Source organism: Protomyctophum parallelum (genome assembly GCF_964188405.1).
Source record: "Protomyctophum parallelum genome assembly, chromosome: 5".
Lineage (NCBI taxonomy): Eukaryota > Metazoa > Chordata > Actinopteri > Myctophiformes > Myctophidae > Protomyctophum > Protomyctophum parallelum.
The window spans coordinates 29,029,984-29,045,875 of NC_139702.1; the positions used below are offsets into that span (position 1 = coordinate 29,029,984).

General features: G+C 43.1%; 2 protein-coding genes across 4 annotated transcripts in view; one reads left to right on the forward strand and one right to left on the reverse strand.

Moving 5' to 3' along the window:
• The window catches only part of LOC310859477 (E3 ubiquitin/ISG15 ligase TRIM25-like), a 289,970-nt gene that overhangs the window by 48,711 nt on the left and 225,367 nt on the right, over nt 1–15,892 (forward strand). The window lies entirely within an intron of this gene.
• On the reverse strand, nt 50–12,911 carry trmt1 (tRNA methyltransferase 1). 3 transcript variants are annotated; one of them, XM_083766030.1, is made up of 16 exons: nt 12,775–12,911; nt 11,975–12,345; nt 10,481–10,685; nt 9,436–9,623; nt 8,406–8,521; nt 7,089–7,201; nt 6,762–6,910; nt 6,263–6,346; nt 5,690–5,759; nt 5,200–5,334; nt 4,400–4,485; nt 3,298–3,406; nt 2,979–3,055; nt 2,003–2,122; nt 1,441–1,555; nt 50–279 (listed from the first exon to the last, which is right to left on the reverse strand). In XM_083766030.1, the coding sequence occupies exons 2-16, from the start codon at nt 12,331–12,333 to the stop codon at nt 202–204; spliced, it is 2,004 nt and encodes a 667-aa protein (XP_083622156.1). In that variant the 5' UTR covers nt 12,334–12,345; nt 12,775–12,911; the 3' UTR covers nt 50–201. The 3 variants fall into 3 exon arrangements, with proteins under 3 accessions (XP_083622156.1, XP_083622157.1, XP_083622158.1); XM_083766031.1 differs by lacking the exon at nt 12,775–12,911 and adding an exon at nt 12,499–12,588; XM_083766032.1 differs by lacking the exons at nt 11,975–12,345; nt 12,775–12,911 and having other exon boundaries at nt 10,486–10,636.

Below are 15,892 nucleotides of genomic sequence, written 5' to 3' on the forward strand. Positions count from 1 at the left end.
TATAGGAACTTTAATTAGACTGTCGCAACAGTAGAAATGACTACAAAAAAAAAAGGTTCCCCTTGATGCTGCCTTGGGCAGGCAGAACTCCAAATACTGTCCTTCGGCTGGCTGGTTCCCCATCTCAATACAACCATCATTAATTAGTCCAGAACATCACTGGACCTACACGACTTTGTTCTTTGGGGGAAGGATAAAGTTTCACTCCATCTTCTCCCCGTCCTTTTTCTCCTCCACATCATGCGAGTAGCAGCATTCCTCTCCATGAGTGCATATTCCCTGCAGGACAAAGAAAGCATTGGTTTCTGTAAGGAGTGCCCACAGTGGTCTGGGGAATATTTGTCCCCTGGAAAAAAGGAATAACCGCACTCAAAGTTTGAGTTTCTTTATTTCATAAACCTGCAGCAGCAGTCCACCTAGAGAAACGAACGTGTTTTGTCACACAGACCTTCCCCTTGAAACACTAACTGGTTCTCTTGAATTACTTTAGTATAATGCTCAATTCCTTTTTACAGTATCAATGGTGCAACTCCTATAACCTATAAATCGGCTTAATCATGCTTCTAGTACACACACTGCATTTACCAATGCTGTATGAAGTTCATCCACCAGAACACATTCATTTACAGTTCACTGTTTATCCACTGACGGGTCAAATGAGAACCGGGAAGAGCATACAAATGCCACAAATCATTTAAAAACAAATGCACATTACTAGTCATATATTCATGTTAACTTATGAGGGAACAATAATCCTCACCTGACCCCTGGGGGGGCTCTGTGCTTCAGAGACAAAACATACTTTGGTAACTTATGGATAATTAAATCATTCCCATTAAACCAGCATACTATAGGGCTTAAGTGGTGCATAGGCAGTCAGGAGTCACCCCATTCACCCGCATGGAATATGCTAAATCAACCGCCATCAGGACCCTGATAGGCAGAGAATAGTATATATTAGTAGCCCCTAGTTTCCATGCGCCGACAATAGAGTTGGAAATGACACGTTCAGCCAAGGGGTGAGTATGCCAGTATGGCCATATTGGCCGTATTCCAACGTCCCGATAACGGTTGATTTCGTCTATTTGATGCAGGAGTTGCCCGTCTCATGTTAACTTTGGTTAAGTAGTAAAATGGCCACGTGGTGCCGTTTGGGAATGTAAATAGTGGCTGAGGCGTACTACTGTTTGATGTACCCATCAAACAGTGTTGATTTCGTTGACAAACTGACAAATGTAATGTTCTACCTTTTTTCCACTGACTTAAAAAGCTATGATGACAAGACTAAATATATTGACAATTTCGTCAAACTAGACTAAAATCTTATTTAGTCGACAAACTAAATTAGCTGTCAAAATAAACAGTGATTTGATGTACCCATCAAATGATAACCCGTCATGAGAAATGTTCCCGTGTGTGAGACGGGAGAGAGGAACCGACCTTCTTGAATCTCTTGCAGGCGTGGCTTTTGAGCTGGGAGCTGTCCGTGGCCTGGTTCTTTCGCTTGTTCTGAAGCAGCTTCCTCTTGTCCTGGAGGTCAGTGGAGATGTTTCCGCTGGATGAGGCGGATGATGAAGAGTAGATTGAGGCAAGATGGGGCATGAAGGACATGCAGAGAAATAGGATGTCAGAAAAGTTAAAGGGATGAACGAAAGGAGTGAAGTAAATAAACCTTGAGGTACAGAGGAACTTTTAGTCTGAATGCACACATTTCTAACTTATTCCATGGAATAATATTGGTACTCTAGTTGGTTTCTAGGGCATGACTATGGCTTCTCTTCTCTCTCTTGCTGGAGTGAGATATAGTTTATTCCAAGGTCGATGAAGATAGTGCCAACAAAGAGTTCTATTCAGACGCATGAGTGCATATTGCCCTAGAATAATTATGAGCAAACACTACGTATTCATTTGCAAACTGGCCATGATATAAGGGAAGATATCAAACCCTATGCTCTAATATAGGAACGTGTCTACTAGTGGGAAGGAGATAAGCGTTATCTACCCGGCCTTGGCGCGAGCCTTGGGCCCCCAGTAGGCCATTGGGTTCTCCTGGAAGCGGGTCAGGTGGTTTTTCCGGGACTGGGGGTTGGCGTCCTCCCTCACTGTGAAACATGCCTGGAGGCTGTGGATACACAAGCACCACAACAAACAGTTATTGTGGGCATGAGGACATTCTTCATATTGTCGTAGGAAACGCCTATGTCCATATTTAACCGCTTGTTTCTCTCCACGTAAAATTAACGCCCTACGGTAGGGCGGTAATTGTCTGTCACACAAATGGCATCAAAAGTAGATCTGTCATCTGCAAGCTCAAAACACGGAAGGGGAGCATTCTGAAAGCTTCATGGGCAAAGATAATCAACTTCGAAATTTCAAATGGGTCAAAATGACCTCAGTCATGCTAGTGTTCAAAGCAACTGTTTTGGACATGAGGTTTCCACTCGACCGATAATATGAAGTCATGCGAACCATGTCATGTCCCAACATCAGGGGACAACTGTGACAACAGTTTATAAAGATGTTGAACTCTCATAGAAGTAAGTAGCCTTGCCATGAGGCCCATAGGACAGGAGCCTATCTCCTGTTTCTGTAGCGTGAGGCAGCTTGATGTACAAGTACACCCCCTGGACATGACACTAGTATGTCGCAGGGACTTACCCCCAATCAAACCCTTGATGCTGAGTGTCAAGCAGGGATGCACTGGGTCCCATTTTTAGTCTTTGGTATGACCCTGATTGAACCCCGACCTCCCAGTCTCAGGGCGGACGCTCTAACCACAAGGCCACTGAACTGAGCATAGTTAGAGGCGAGCGGTTCATATATTCATGTTAAAACAATGACTAACAACTGCAATGGGAAATGTGGCTACAGAGAAAAAGAAAAAGCTGAAGAAAATATTTATTTAATTGAAATCTTAATTATTCAGAACTGCCAATGTCACCCAGCTAAGAGTTCAAGGTGTTGGAGTGTGGACTGACCTGGGCTCTGTTGAGAGGATCTTGAAGGCAGGACTACTTTCTGACAGCTTCTCTCTCTTTACAGGATTGGACTTCTCCTACAGTACACATGGTACACGTTCAGCAGAGATATTACTATACAATGCATTGCTTTTAATGCTTAAAGTGCATACAAACATTTCATCTTCATATATTTAGCAAAGTGTGATAAATTATCTCAACAAGACTGTTCTGTTCTGCATTGTATTCTAATGCCTAATTTATATACTCAGTCATACGCTGGTGTGAGCTTGTAGTATAGTGGATATTTTAGTATTATTCAGACTTAAGTGAGGGTTACCCAGCAGCGCATGACGTCCCAGATGACAGCAGGGGGGGCATCTGTCTTGATGGCATTTTTGGAACAGTGAGAGAGGGAGACCTTGTAACCTGCGTGAAGGAGAGCTGACCTGAGGGGAAGAGAAGGAGAAAGACATCCCGTTAAAAAAAAAGAAAAGGGATGCACACGCAGATTAGACACACCAATGGACCGACATGTGGAAACAATGGTCGGACAAAAAAATGTTTCCCCATCACCATTGCATCCGGCTTGGCCAGGCCAAAGATGGTTAATTTATGAAAATAGACCATTCCAATTTGAGCCACTAGAGGCAATCCTACAAGTGGTCTAAGAACATCCTATGTTTATAGATCCTGCAAGAGTGTGTTGCTGGGTGTGAGTGTTAAAGTAAATTTTCTCCTGATTTGTCTCTATGATAAAAAGCCAGTTTAATATGACAATCTTGGGAAGATTGTGTGTGGCTTGTGACGATCGGGTCCAATAGTTAATCCAATGACCATGGAGCTAAAGAATGGTTCAAAAGCTGTGTTCACGTTCACTGCAGCTTCCGGTCTCCTAAAAAAGGCATACGATGATCCGACTAATTCACGCGGTTAAGGCAAATAAACTTGGGAGAGTCTTTCTATTTTTGTCTTGGGCCAGGCGCCATCTCCTACAGATATGGTATGGTAGTATTCATGGGTGGGATGCCGGGAGGGGATTATATCCTTGTCGTTGAGTGCTAGTGACTCCTACTTGTTGGTCGGAGGGGGGAGGGGGAGGGGGGGGGGCTGTTCAGCAGGGAAGGAAACTAGCCTGGGGAGACACAGCGAAACTCCTCATTCATTCATGTGCATCAGCAAAGGCAAAGGCAAAGTCATCGGTCCACACCCTCCCCAGTGTTTTTGACAATGACTCAATTTGGGGGAAAAAGATCAAAATAATTATATACCAGAATAAATTGAGCGATTCAGAGATCCTTGGTGCGGGACCAGTGTGCGCACATATTTGGTAGCATTCGTTTTAACATGCTCCGAGACGAAATCATGAATCATGGCTGCTTCATCATCATAGCAGAATAATGTCTGTTTGTGCGAATGAGTGTGTGTGTGTGTGTTCCAACCTGAACTGCAGCAGAGGCGGGGTGTTGCAGTGTATGGTGCTGCTCAGATTATCCACAGTGTAATACAAGGGTACGTCCTCCAGTTCCTGGAACAAAATGTCACGCTGCTTGTTAGAACCTGCTGCCGTAGACCCAGTGGTGTAAACTAACTAAGTACATTTACTTAAGTACTGTACTGAAGTACAATTTTCAGATATTTGTACTTTACTTGAGTATTACCCAATACTTCTACTCCACTACATCTCAGAGGCAAATATTGAACTTTTACTCCACTACAATCATTCGAAAACGAGTTATTTGTACCATTTTGGCCATTTGAAAATATCTACAAGCTCGCTGTGACGCATTGTGAGCTTGTAGATAGGCTATAGAGCAGGGATGTCAAACTTAAATACACAGTGGACCAAAATAAAGAAAATGGTACAAGTCGAGGGCCGGACTGTGTTTCAACACAAAGGGCATTTTTGGGGAGAGGGGTAGCTGAAAATTTACCACAAGTGATATACTTTCACTGCTGATCAATAGTGAAGAGAAGACGCATGCTTGCGCTTGCGGGCCCTCGATATGTGACAATGCACTCGCAGTGCATTGTGGGACTTGTAGTATTATGGTGGTCCGTGTAGTATACCAGAGGGTCAGTTCTAATACTAATTAAATATCATCCCTTTTTCAATAGCTAAAGCATAACATAATGCTAACACCAAAAGGGGTCCCCGCCCAGAATGGGTTAATGCACCGCCATCATAGTTCTGTGCTCGTCATACATACTTTTGGGCCACCCCGTGCGCTCCCCCTCTCACCTCGGTCACCATGCTGAGCATTCCTTCGATGCGCCTGGCGGTTCCAAAGCGGGACGGGTTCCCCGACACGGCCGATAGGACCTTCTGGACGAACGCCGTGTCGTGGAGGGGCTCTGCCCAGACGGGACCACCCAGCTATTATGGCCACGACAGGACAGACCCATGAAAGAGCCACGCGGAAAGACAAATGTGAGACAGAATTTATTTATTAGCGCATTGTTGCTGAGTCGCAGAAACGTAATATCTCCATATCCTTTTCTTTGGTTTAAATTCATGACCTGCCTACTCGATCATACTACGGTGTTACACAAACGGATCAAAAACAGCCGATCTACAAGCTTGAATTTGAATCCTGAAAACAGTTTCCACTGACGTGTGAAAACTTGATTGTGTTTTCTATAGCGTCACGCGTGTATATTCAATTATGCATGCATTGCATATATTTCTAATCAATGTATAATGCTTCTACAGTAGTTTGTGTCTCTCATACCTGATGCGTGAGTCCACAGTGTTGGCACTTGGGTCCAACAGGAGGACCAGTCGCGGCCGAGTATTTCGTACTGGAATCAAAGCAAATACAACTTTTACTGCAGGAAAGGCATTAAAGGCATACAATAAGTTTCAATCAAATGGCTTTTTTGCATGAGAAAGTGGTGATTATAGAGGGTATGCGCGTGACATCATCATCATACCCGGAAGTTAAGCTGGAACGCCTACTGAGTGGCAAAAAACTACTCGACAGCCCATACATCCAAACAAAGGTCCTATCCGATTGCATTAAACAACGTTAAAACGACATTAAACTCACTTTGCCACTCAATTTCCCCATTCACTTTACGCATGCGCATACCCTCTATTGGTTCCTTGGTCATAATCTAAATGTGAGCGCCACTAAGAGTCAACTGGAGTGACTCTTAGTGCCTCGAATGATGAGATACATTCACATACATCTCTAGGACCATAATGTCCAGCATTTTCAGAGCCCACCAGCGGTCCCCGGCCCACAGGTTGGGAACCACAGCCGTAGTTTATTCATCATTAGGACCATGGTGGAGTTGCTTACTTATTTCCTTGGGCCGTTTTCTTGCCCATCCTCTGCAAGTAGAAAGCCCCGCAGCCAACACAGTTATATACCAGAGCCTGTTTGCTGCAACACACAAGCACACAATGCCAATGTTGTGAGGACGCACGTGACATAGAATTTGAGCACTGTCATTATGCAATTTGATTGTGTGTGAATTCCCTTTTTCCAAGAGCTAACTCTACGGTGATTTGAAATGCTTTGATGGAGATGAACCCTCTATTATGAAACCCAACGAGGACAACTATTATAACGTAAATGTACAGTACGTGTGTGCGAGCATGCATGTACATAACATTAGCGGTATGTGCTTCTGCATGCATGCACATGTACACTTACACAAGCATCTATGAGCTGTACGAGTATGCCGATAAGGGTCCATTTGATTCCATTTTGTACACTCTGGCTTAACACTGTGGATGTTTACTGTCTGGGCATACTGTATAATGCGTGTTTGTGTACAGTGCGTGTGGGCCACTACCTGGCTGAGTTCTTGACCATGGCCTGTCCCGTGTGGACTCGCACAAAGACGCGGATGTAAAAGTCCACGCTGACGGAGAGGAGCGGTTGGATGTAGCGTTGGTACACGCCGGCCCTCTGGTCCAGACTGTGGAGGATGATACGAAGAGCCTGGGGGAGGGATAATCTTTATATTACCTCTATCTGTGTACTGTACGTTTTTATGTATCTTGTTCATGGGCCCCCCTTCCATGAAAATGAGATGCTGCATCTCAGGGGACTATTCCTTCAATAAACATTTTAACTAAATATAAACATACTACCGTATATGAATCCTTAAGGCCCTCACCATCTCATGACAGTATTTGGCCTTGATGGATATTGAGCCATATTTACTGTAGCAGGTCTCTCCACTGTTACCAGCCATCACTGCCATGTCCGTACAGGTCACACACAACAGTCCTGACAGACACAACAGAGAGAGAGAGAGGCAGGGAGAAGACAAGTAGAGAGGTATAAGCTTTAGGAGGCGAGTGAGAGATGCAATGGAATCTCATTCCAGGAAATGTCTAGAATATTATTGATCAAGTTGCCTAAGGAGATAGTGGATCTCAATAGCCTCCCCTCAGCAGCAACGTGCACGTGGCATTTCAGAGGGGGGGGGGGGGGTTATGGTATACTGTGGCATAACAAGCATAATCATATATTTATGATCTTCAGGATCTCTGCAATGCAATTTATGACCGCAGAATCAATTTGGAGAAATCATTAGTAATACTCTTTGGGAAAGATGTACCGGTATATATATTTTTTTATACAAAAAAGAACTAGAGAGAGCAATGACCAATAGATTGGCTGAATCTACTTCATGGATGCGGGTATCAAAAAACAGGTGCCGTTTGGATCTAAAGACATGATATAAGACCAACAAAGAGAGAGGTTACATCCTGTAGTGTAGTGTACTTTGCTTTGTGTGTTTGTTTTGTGTGAGAGTTTACAGCACGAGTAATGACTTTAATCGGATTGATTGTTTTGGGCCATACCGTAATGAAACACAGTGACAGATGGCAACCTCCATACTACTGCTTTTCACAAGCAAACCGTTACTCAATTACTTAAGGCAGAAAGCTTTCATCATCATCATCCCGTACAGACATCTTAAGAGGACCTGTGATCAAGAGCCAGATTCTGAAGCCAAATGTGACGATCGGGTCAAATAAATGCAAACATGATATCTTCCAAGCCACTATTATTAATGAGGCCTGTAAGAAACGGAGATCAACAGAAACAAAGCATCACAAGTTATAGCTTGTGGGGTGTCAGCCAAGGTCCTGAGGTTCAAATAAACAATACATAATTACGCTGTATCGATTAAGGCCCCGGGTAGCTGGCGCAGCATTCCGGGCACGACAACCCACGACAGCACGTCGTGGGTTCAAATCTTGAATCCCAACAACCTGTGCTGCATGTCACTCCCCATCTCTCTCTCTCTCTCTCTCTCTCTCTCTCTCTCTCTCTCTCTCTCTCCATTTCCTGTCAGACTAATGTATTGTTTATTCTAAACAATTATATTGATTAATGATGATGGATTTTCTACACTACCAGATATTGATGCTGTGGTAGAATCTACACAGAAGCTCAATAAGGAAGGGAGGGGAGTACACACCTCCTTCACCGACGGCCTGCACGGCAGCATCCAGGAAGGAGGCGGGGCTGCCGTAAGGGTCCAGGTCGATGACGTCGTAGCGCTCCTTCTTTCCTCGCTTCTCGTACATCAGCATGCTGGTGCGGGAAGGGTTGGAGAGCACGATGTTGTACCACGTCGTGAAAGCGATGAGATAAAGAGTGTGACAGACATGAATAGCGAGGGGAGGAGGAGAGGAAATGTGGCAGCAAAGCATGGTCACTCCACCCTGGGCAAGACCTACGCCGAAAAGTCGGCGGAAGTTGCGGGATTTTTGCGGAAGTATTGCCCAAGGAAATGACGTTGATGCTTTGCAAATCAGTTTACATTCTCGGCGAATGAAACAAGTGTTGCGATTGGTCGGGAAAATGTCGTATCCGGGGGAAATACATCCGACGGATCTTCCGGAGGATACGTCCGCCGATAGCTTCTCTGCCTTTACGTTGTGACCAGGCTTTTCTTAAGTAAGCCTGGGACCGAGGCTATGGTCACTCAGGTTTGCAGAATACTTCATTAGAAAGAAAATAAAAGGATTATAAAACATCTCTATGGATTGTTTTATAATCGATGCGGCTCCCCTCCGAGTGTCTGAATGTGGTGTTCTGCTAGTTAGAAAATCTTGGGAGTGCAGCAAGACCTGCCGAAATTAACTTTGGCAAGCCAATATATTTGCTTGTTTTCTTTATTCTTATGTCGAACTTCGCCTAGCTTTGTTTCCCGCAAGTACGCTGCAGCCTTCAACCAGCTTTATGTTTATTTATTCGATATGGACATGACAATTACACTGCTCATTGCACAGTTGTACAATTTGTAGATGCATCGTTTACAGTGTGTTAGCACGTGCGCTAATTTGCACCACCTGTCCACAGGAGACTTTTCTAAAAATACAATAACACTTGAGTTTAAAAAAGAAAACCCCCATAAAGTACAAAAAAGGAATACAATACAATACAGGTAAAACAAATGAATGAATTAAGAGTCTATGTGACTGCACTGTTGAAGTTAAGTGCACCTGGCATCCTTGCAGCTGGCCTGGAGCAGGTGCGTGACACCGTTGTGCTGGGCGTTCCTGGAGATGAGGGCCGCTGCCTTGGCTGAGAAGTCGTTGGCGGTGATGCAGCGCAGGCCGGGAACCTCCAGGGCAAAACGCACGGAGCGGAGGCCTGATGCTGCCAGCCCCTCCAACACACACAGGCCATTCTGCGTTTGGAGTGGAGGGAATAATGAAGCAAATATATTTCACTTTCACAAGCAGTACAAACTGACTGAAATATGACATGGATATGAGAAAGAATTGAATTTAAAAAAGGATTAAATTGTCAAAATAGGAATAAAACTCAACAAGTGACAAATGCTTGCTACGCATTATGTTTTGTTGACAAATGTCGATTACCAACATTTTTTGCCACTAAATTAAAATGTACAGCAAATGCTGCTAAGCAGTGTACCAATGATCGATTTTGTTTTGTTTATTGCAACTGTCAAAGGAAAAAGTGGTACCAGCTAATGTCTCGTAATCTGCATCTAGCCCTGGACATTCATGCATTTCAATTCTAACTGTGTGTACTCACCTGATAATTACTGCGATGACTGGCAATTAGCTCTTGTCATATACTGTAGTATCACTATGAAACTATCAAATCTTTTAAACAGAAAATATATAAATATATTTTCTCTTTTGTAAAACTTTGGATGAGATTCACATGTATATGTGATGTGGTAACGTTTACAGCAGCAGCACTAAAAACAGTAAACATTCCATCAATGAGAGCTTAATATATTGCCATTTGCGATTACAGACAGTTAGTCACGCCAACCTATACTGGGTTGCCATGCCAAGGACCTGGCCATTTCTGACTACGTATATACTCACTCAGGTTTACATAATGTTTAGTACTGCTGTGAATGCCATCCTGTTGACAAATTAGAATGCAGTGTAGAGGTGACTCCTTCCCCAGAAACTACTTTGAGCGTTCTATAGTTAACATAATACACAAGTAAGGAATGAATATAAGCCGTTTTAGGGCCGATTCTACACTCTGCATCTAGTCCTGTACCTCACATTTCTCCCCCACATGTGCAGTCACAACTGGCTGTCCTCCATTTTGCTCTTCTGTTTGCTTGTCCGTCTCCCCGTCTTCCGTTTCCTCCTTGTTTTCTTTTGATAGAGAAACCACCACCCTCTCTTTCTCGCCTGGCACCACCACTTTCACTCCTCTCCGAGCCATCTGTTCCCTCGCAAACTCCGTGACCACGGCACACCTGGAGAGGGCATAGAAGAAACAGATATAACCTACCACTGGCAGAGCCTCCAACCGCGGAACACACATACAATTCAATAGGTTTTATGTGATTAATGTACGTGCTAAAGTAAAGTCTTTATGCTAATGTATAACAACCCTCCTCCATAAAGGACCGGCTTCCACAAGGTTATCCTCCAGTTTGGTCTGACAGGGGTGCCCAAAAGGTAGGTCACGATCTACCAGTAGATTATAAAGGTAATATATAATATAATATTATGCAGGTAGACCACATAACATGCCCCTAATATATATATATATATATATATATATATACACACACACACACACACACACACACACACACACACACACACACCGGTATATATATATATATATATATATATATTTATTATTTATATATATAATTTACATACAGACCGTCAGCTCAAATCCACAATGCAATACTTTGTTTCCAATATTGTTACACAAAAACTTCAGTAGAATTACAAAGTTATGTATTTACTCCATTTCCCATTCCAAGTGCATTTGTCTTATATGCAATGCCAGCACCGTTATTTTCAGCAATGGGTTCATTTTTTTGGTGGGTAGAACTTGTTGAGATGCTTATTTTGAAAGTAGCTCTCAAGTCAAAAAAGTGTGGCCATCCCTGAGTTAGGAGGTAAGGCCAGAACATAAATATGCCTATAATGGACCTATAATGTAGATTACTATGGCATCATCTCTATGGTGTGCAATTCCCATAGATTTGGTCCATATCGAACATGTGGATGCTACAACCTATCAGATTAGACATTAGACAGGTGAACTGATCACGCCCCCTTTTTTATTTTTCTTCCACTATGTACATACAGCGTTGTTTTATTTTGTGATGATATATAATTGTGTTGTTATTTTTCATGTCATGTTTCTGAATTGAATACATAGGACTCGAATGGAAACAAGACCGCAAGGACTTTTAGACCAAGTGTTGACTACACTCTTTGTTTAGTTTAGCTTTACATTTCTGTCTAAGAAAGTATTCAAACAATCAATCAATCAATCAATCATCTCAACAAATTACTTCAAAGAGAGACTTTGGGATTTTTTTCCTTTTGATGCTTTGGAGGATCCATGTTCTTAATGAACAGATTTCTGTAAACAGGCTGGTTGTGGTATAATTTGGTTTATCTTATCTGTTATTGGTATACAGTATAATTAACAGATAATATGGGTTATGGCTATTGAGTGAGCTGACAAGCGGAACCCACTTGGGCAAGTAGTAAAGTACTGAATCAGTGTTTTACTCACGTCAAGTCTCTGTTAAACTCCTGCACTGGGTTATAAAAGACCTCGTTGGCACTGGGAAACAAGATTTCTGCCTTGCCCTCTCTGACCACCTTCTCTCCGGGTTCAGTCTGGGGTCCTTCCCCGTCATTGTCTGTCAGACTCTGCCCTTCCCCGTGTGGTGGCAATATGACAGGGGAGGGACGAGGCTTTGTGTCCTCCCCAGCCACGGTGTTTGGAACCCGAGGGTCCTGAATGGAGCGTAGGGGCTCCATAGATCTCAGTCCCCTCCTATGTCCCTGGAAGATAGTAGCGCGTCTGCAGTGCTGTCTCAAAGTATGGCCAATGAAATGGGGCAATAGTTGGGTTGTCCGCACCAGCATCAAGGATAGACCCTATCAACAAACAGAAACATTCATCAACCACTGTCACTAATCAAGTCACATCATTTGGTGATTCAAGGGTTTATAGGTTGATTAGGTACATGTGATTGCAGCCAGGAGATCATGACTTGCAGATGCATCAAACATCTGTATGGGAAACTTAACTGTTGCTGCATCTTGAGTAGCCCTGCAACATCAACATGAACCATGTTGACTACATCTTGAGAAAAATGTGACCCAAAATAAGCACCATCATCATGGTGACACATGAAATAGAATATTGTACTTTAACTAAAGAGGTCCGTTAGGTTATCTCTAGCTTTTAGCAAACGGTTGCTTTAGGTTTTAGTCACAAGGTAGCCTACTACAGTCAAGATACAAATTACTTCAGCTTTATCATGACAAAGTTAGCTAACTAGCTACATCAGATAAGATAAATACCTTCGGTGCTTTCTCCAAGACGCGTATTTGATGTTTATTCTTTTCTTATCTTAAAGCGAAAGGTGTTAAGGTTTGAACGTTTACTATGCTCTGCATGATCCAAGTCGTCGCACGTTAGCACATGGAGGCAGACATGACGGTTGGACCACAACTACGGCAGCCGTCGAGGTCCCAAAATAAAAACAGTGTTGCCATGTCTGCTTGCTATTGAAAAAAGTCTCTGTTTGATTGATTGATTGATTGAATAACAGTTTGCAAAATTACAGTACATTTCAAGCACAAACTAAATACAAAGACTGTTAACTGTGAGTGGACAACCCAATTAAGCATTACACTTGTTTACAAGAGGGTCCACCACTCCACCTTGTTCAATTCATCAAAACGTAATGCTTAAAGCTACTTAATGAACTGCCCACATAAGAAAAACGACATTTTAACAAATACTGTACACTTAATTGTTTGAAAAAAATCTTCCTCCTGACCTGATTGATTGATTGATTGAAATATTTATTAACAGTTTGTAGAATTTACAGTACATTTTAAGCACAAACTCAATACAAAGACTGTCAACTGTGAGTGGACGACCCAATTAAGCATTACACTTGTTTACAACAGGGTCCACATTGTTCAATTCATCAAAACATTTAAAGACATACAACCATTTAGAGACATACAAATAGACATTTCTATGTAGCTAAAGAACAGAACAGGAATTCATCATATGGGAAGCAAAAAAGGGAAAATATACAAGCACTGGGAAAATATACAATATACAATATACAGTGAGGGAAATGGGGTGGGGGGGTGGGGGGGATTCAGATTTTACAGAGGCCAGTTTCGAATTGCAGCCATCCGTAGGTGCCCTTTGAGAGCGGTTTTGAAGGAGTCAAGGGATTCACATGTCTTAATGACTGTTGGTAGGGCGTTCCACATTTTGGTGGCATAGGAGCGAAAAGAATTTAGTCCCTTGTTTGTGCCGAATCTGGGTTGTACATGGTTTGTTGCACTCCCTCTGGTGTTGTGGGTGTGGACTTCGTTTACATTAAGGAAGTATTTAGACAGGTACATGGGTATCTTGGTGGTGTATCGAATCTTGTGGACCAGACCCATTGCAAGATGCTGTACTCTGTCGACGACCCTAAGCCATCCCAGCCTGTCAAAGTGGGCAGGGGTGAGGTGGGTTCGGGGGGTGAGGCCAAGTAGGAGCCTGACCAGTTTGTTTTGGGAGGTCTGGAGCCTTGTTTTAAGGGCCTTTGAGGTGCTGTGGTACCAAGAGGTGGATGCATAGTCAAAGAAACCTTGTACGAGGGCTCCTGTTAAGGTCTTCAAGGTGTTTTTGCTGACCAGTGAGGAGATCCTGTAAAGGAATCTTGTTCTTTGATTGACTTTTTTGATTACGTTGGTGGCCATTTTATCACCGGAAAGATTAGCCTCCAGGATGGAACCTAGGTAGGTAATTTGATATTTTCGTGTGATAATATTGTCACCCACTCTAACCAAGAAGCCATCTGCCTTGCTGAGTTTACTATTTGATCCGAAGAGGATGGATTCAGTTTTTCCCAGGTGTAAGGATAGTTTGTTATCAGCGAGCCAGGTGCAGATTCTACCGAGTTCAGAGCTGAGGGTCTTTTCAACCTGCAGTTTGTTCCTGTCCGAGACCAGCAGTGCTGAGTCATCTGCGAACAGGAACAAGTTGCAGTCACAAGCTGAAGTCATGTCATTAACATAAATTAGGAACAGTAAAGGCCCTAGTATGCTTCCTTGTGGGACACCACAGCTCACTGGGAGGGGAGGGGACAGTGTTCCGTTCACCTCCACCATCTGTTCTCTCCCCTCCAGGTAGGATTGCATCCAGCTCACTGATGTGCTATCAAAACCAATAGCTTTAAGCTTGTTAACCAGTATGGAGTGGTTCACGGTGTCAAAAGCCTTTTGGAGGTCCAGCATGACCATGCCGCAGTATTTTCCAGCATCCACCTCGTGTTTGATGTGATCGCTCAAATAGAGGAGGCATGTGTCAGTGGAGTGGGATGTTCTGAAGCCAGATTGGAACTCGTACAGCAATTTATTAGTGGCAAGATACTTTTCAACCTGTTCATAGACTATTTTTTCCATCACTTTCGAGATGGAGCTTAGAATAGAAATAGGGCGGTAGTTGCCGGGTTCTAATTTACTCCCTTTTTTGTACAAGGGGGTTACTTTGGCCAGTTTAAAATCTTGGGGGACCTGTCCCTGTTTGATGGAGAGGTTAACTATGTGGGTGATGACTGGAGCTATGGAAAAGGCTGAGTCTCTGAGAAATTTGGAGGGAATATTGTCATGGCCAGTGGCCTTGTGGGGTTGGAGGGCACTCAGTTTTTTAAGTACCTCCTCGGTTGTTACCATTGCCATTTTAAAATCATCTTTACAAACACCAAGGTTTTTGTAGAAGGCTTTGATGTGCTCTACACCAAAACGCCCAGAGTGGGAGGGCAGTTTGCTAACCAGCTTTGTTGCAATGTTTGTAAAGAAGATGTTCAAGTGGTTGGCTACATCGAGTTTGTCAGTGATGAGGGTGTTATTCGATTTGATGTTTATGTTAGTAAACCTGGTTTTTAGTTTCCGACCACAGCCTAGTTGGTTGTTTAGTAACTTCCATAGCTCCCGAGGATTGTTTTTGATTTCCTCTGCTTTATCATTGATAAAGTTACATTTGGCTGATTTGGTCATGGCAATTACACCGATGAGTGATGATCATGTTTTTAAGGTGGGAAAGAAATCATGGCAGTCCATCTTTAAGCTATATGCCCATTGTATAAGAGGATTGGCTGATTTTGGCCGATTGGCTGATTTTGTTATGGTGGATAACAAAAACAATATTTACAAGCAACTTTACAGAAAAACAAGCCGAAAGTCGCTTATAATAAGAGGACATGGCAACACTGGTATGGAACCGTTTCTGAAGAGAACGCCCCTCTGGGCGACGCAGCGTAAGGTAATGCAACTGGTGTAATGTAAGGACACGCAGGACAGAGGGGGTCATTCATTCACATATACACACACACACACACACACACACACACACACACACACACACACTGGCCCGCTTTTAGTGCCAGAACCAAAACAATGTTAACAT

Excerpts from the sequence above, each read along its gene's own strand:
- trmt1 (XM_083766030.1), bottom strand. The coding sequence starts at position 12,333 with ATGCTGGTGCGGACAACCCAACTATTGCCCCATTTCATTGGCCATACT. Across the intron at positions 5,335-5,689 it reads ACTGTGGACTCACGCATCAG|CTGGGTGGTCCCGTCTGGGC; the intron begins GTATGAGAGACA and ends TGGCCATAATAG. Across the intron at positions 2,123-2,978 it reads ATCCTCTCAACAGAGCCCAG|CCTCCAGGCATGTTTCACAG; the intron begins GTCAGTCCACAC and ends GTGTATCCACAG.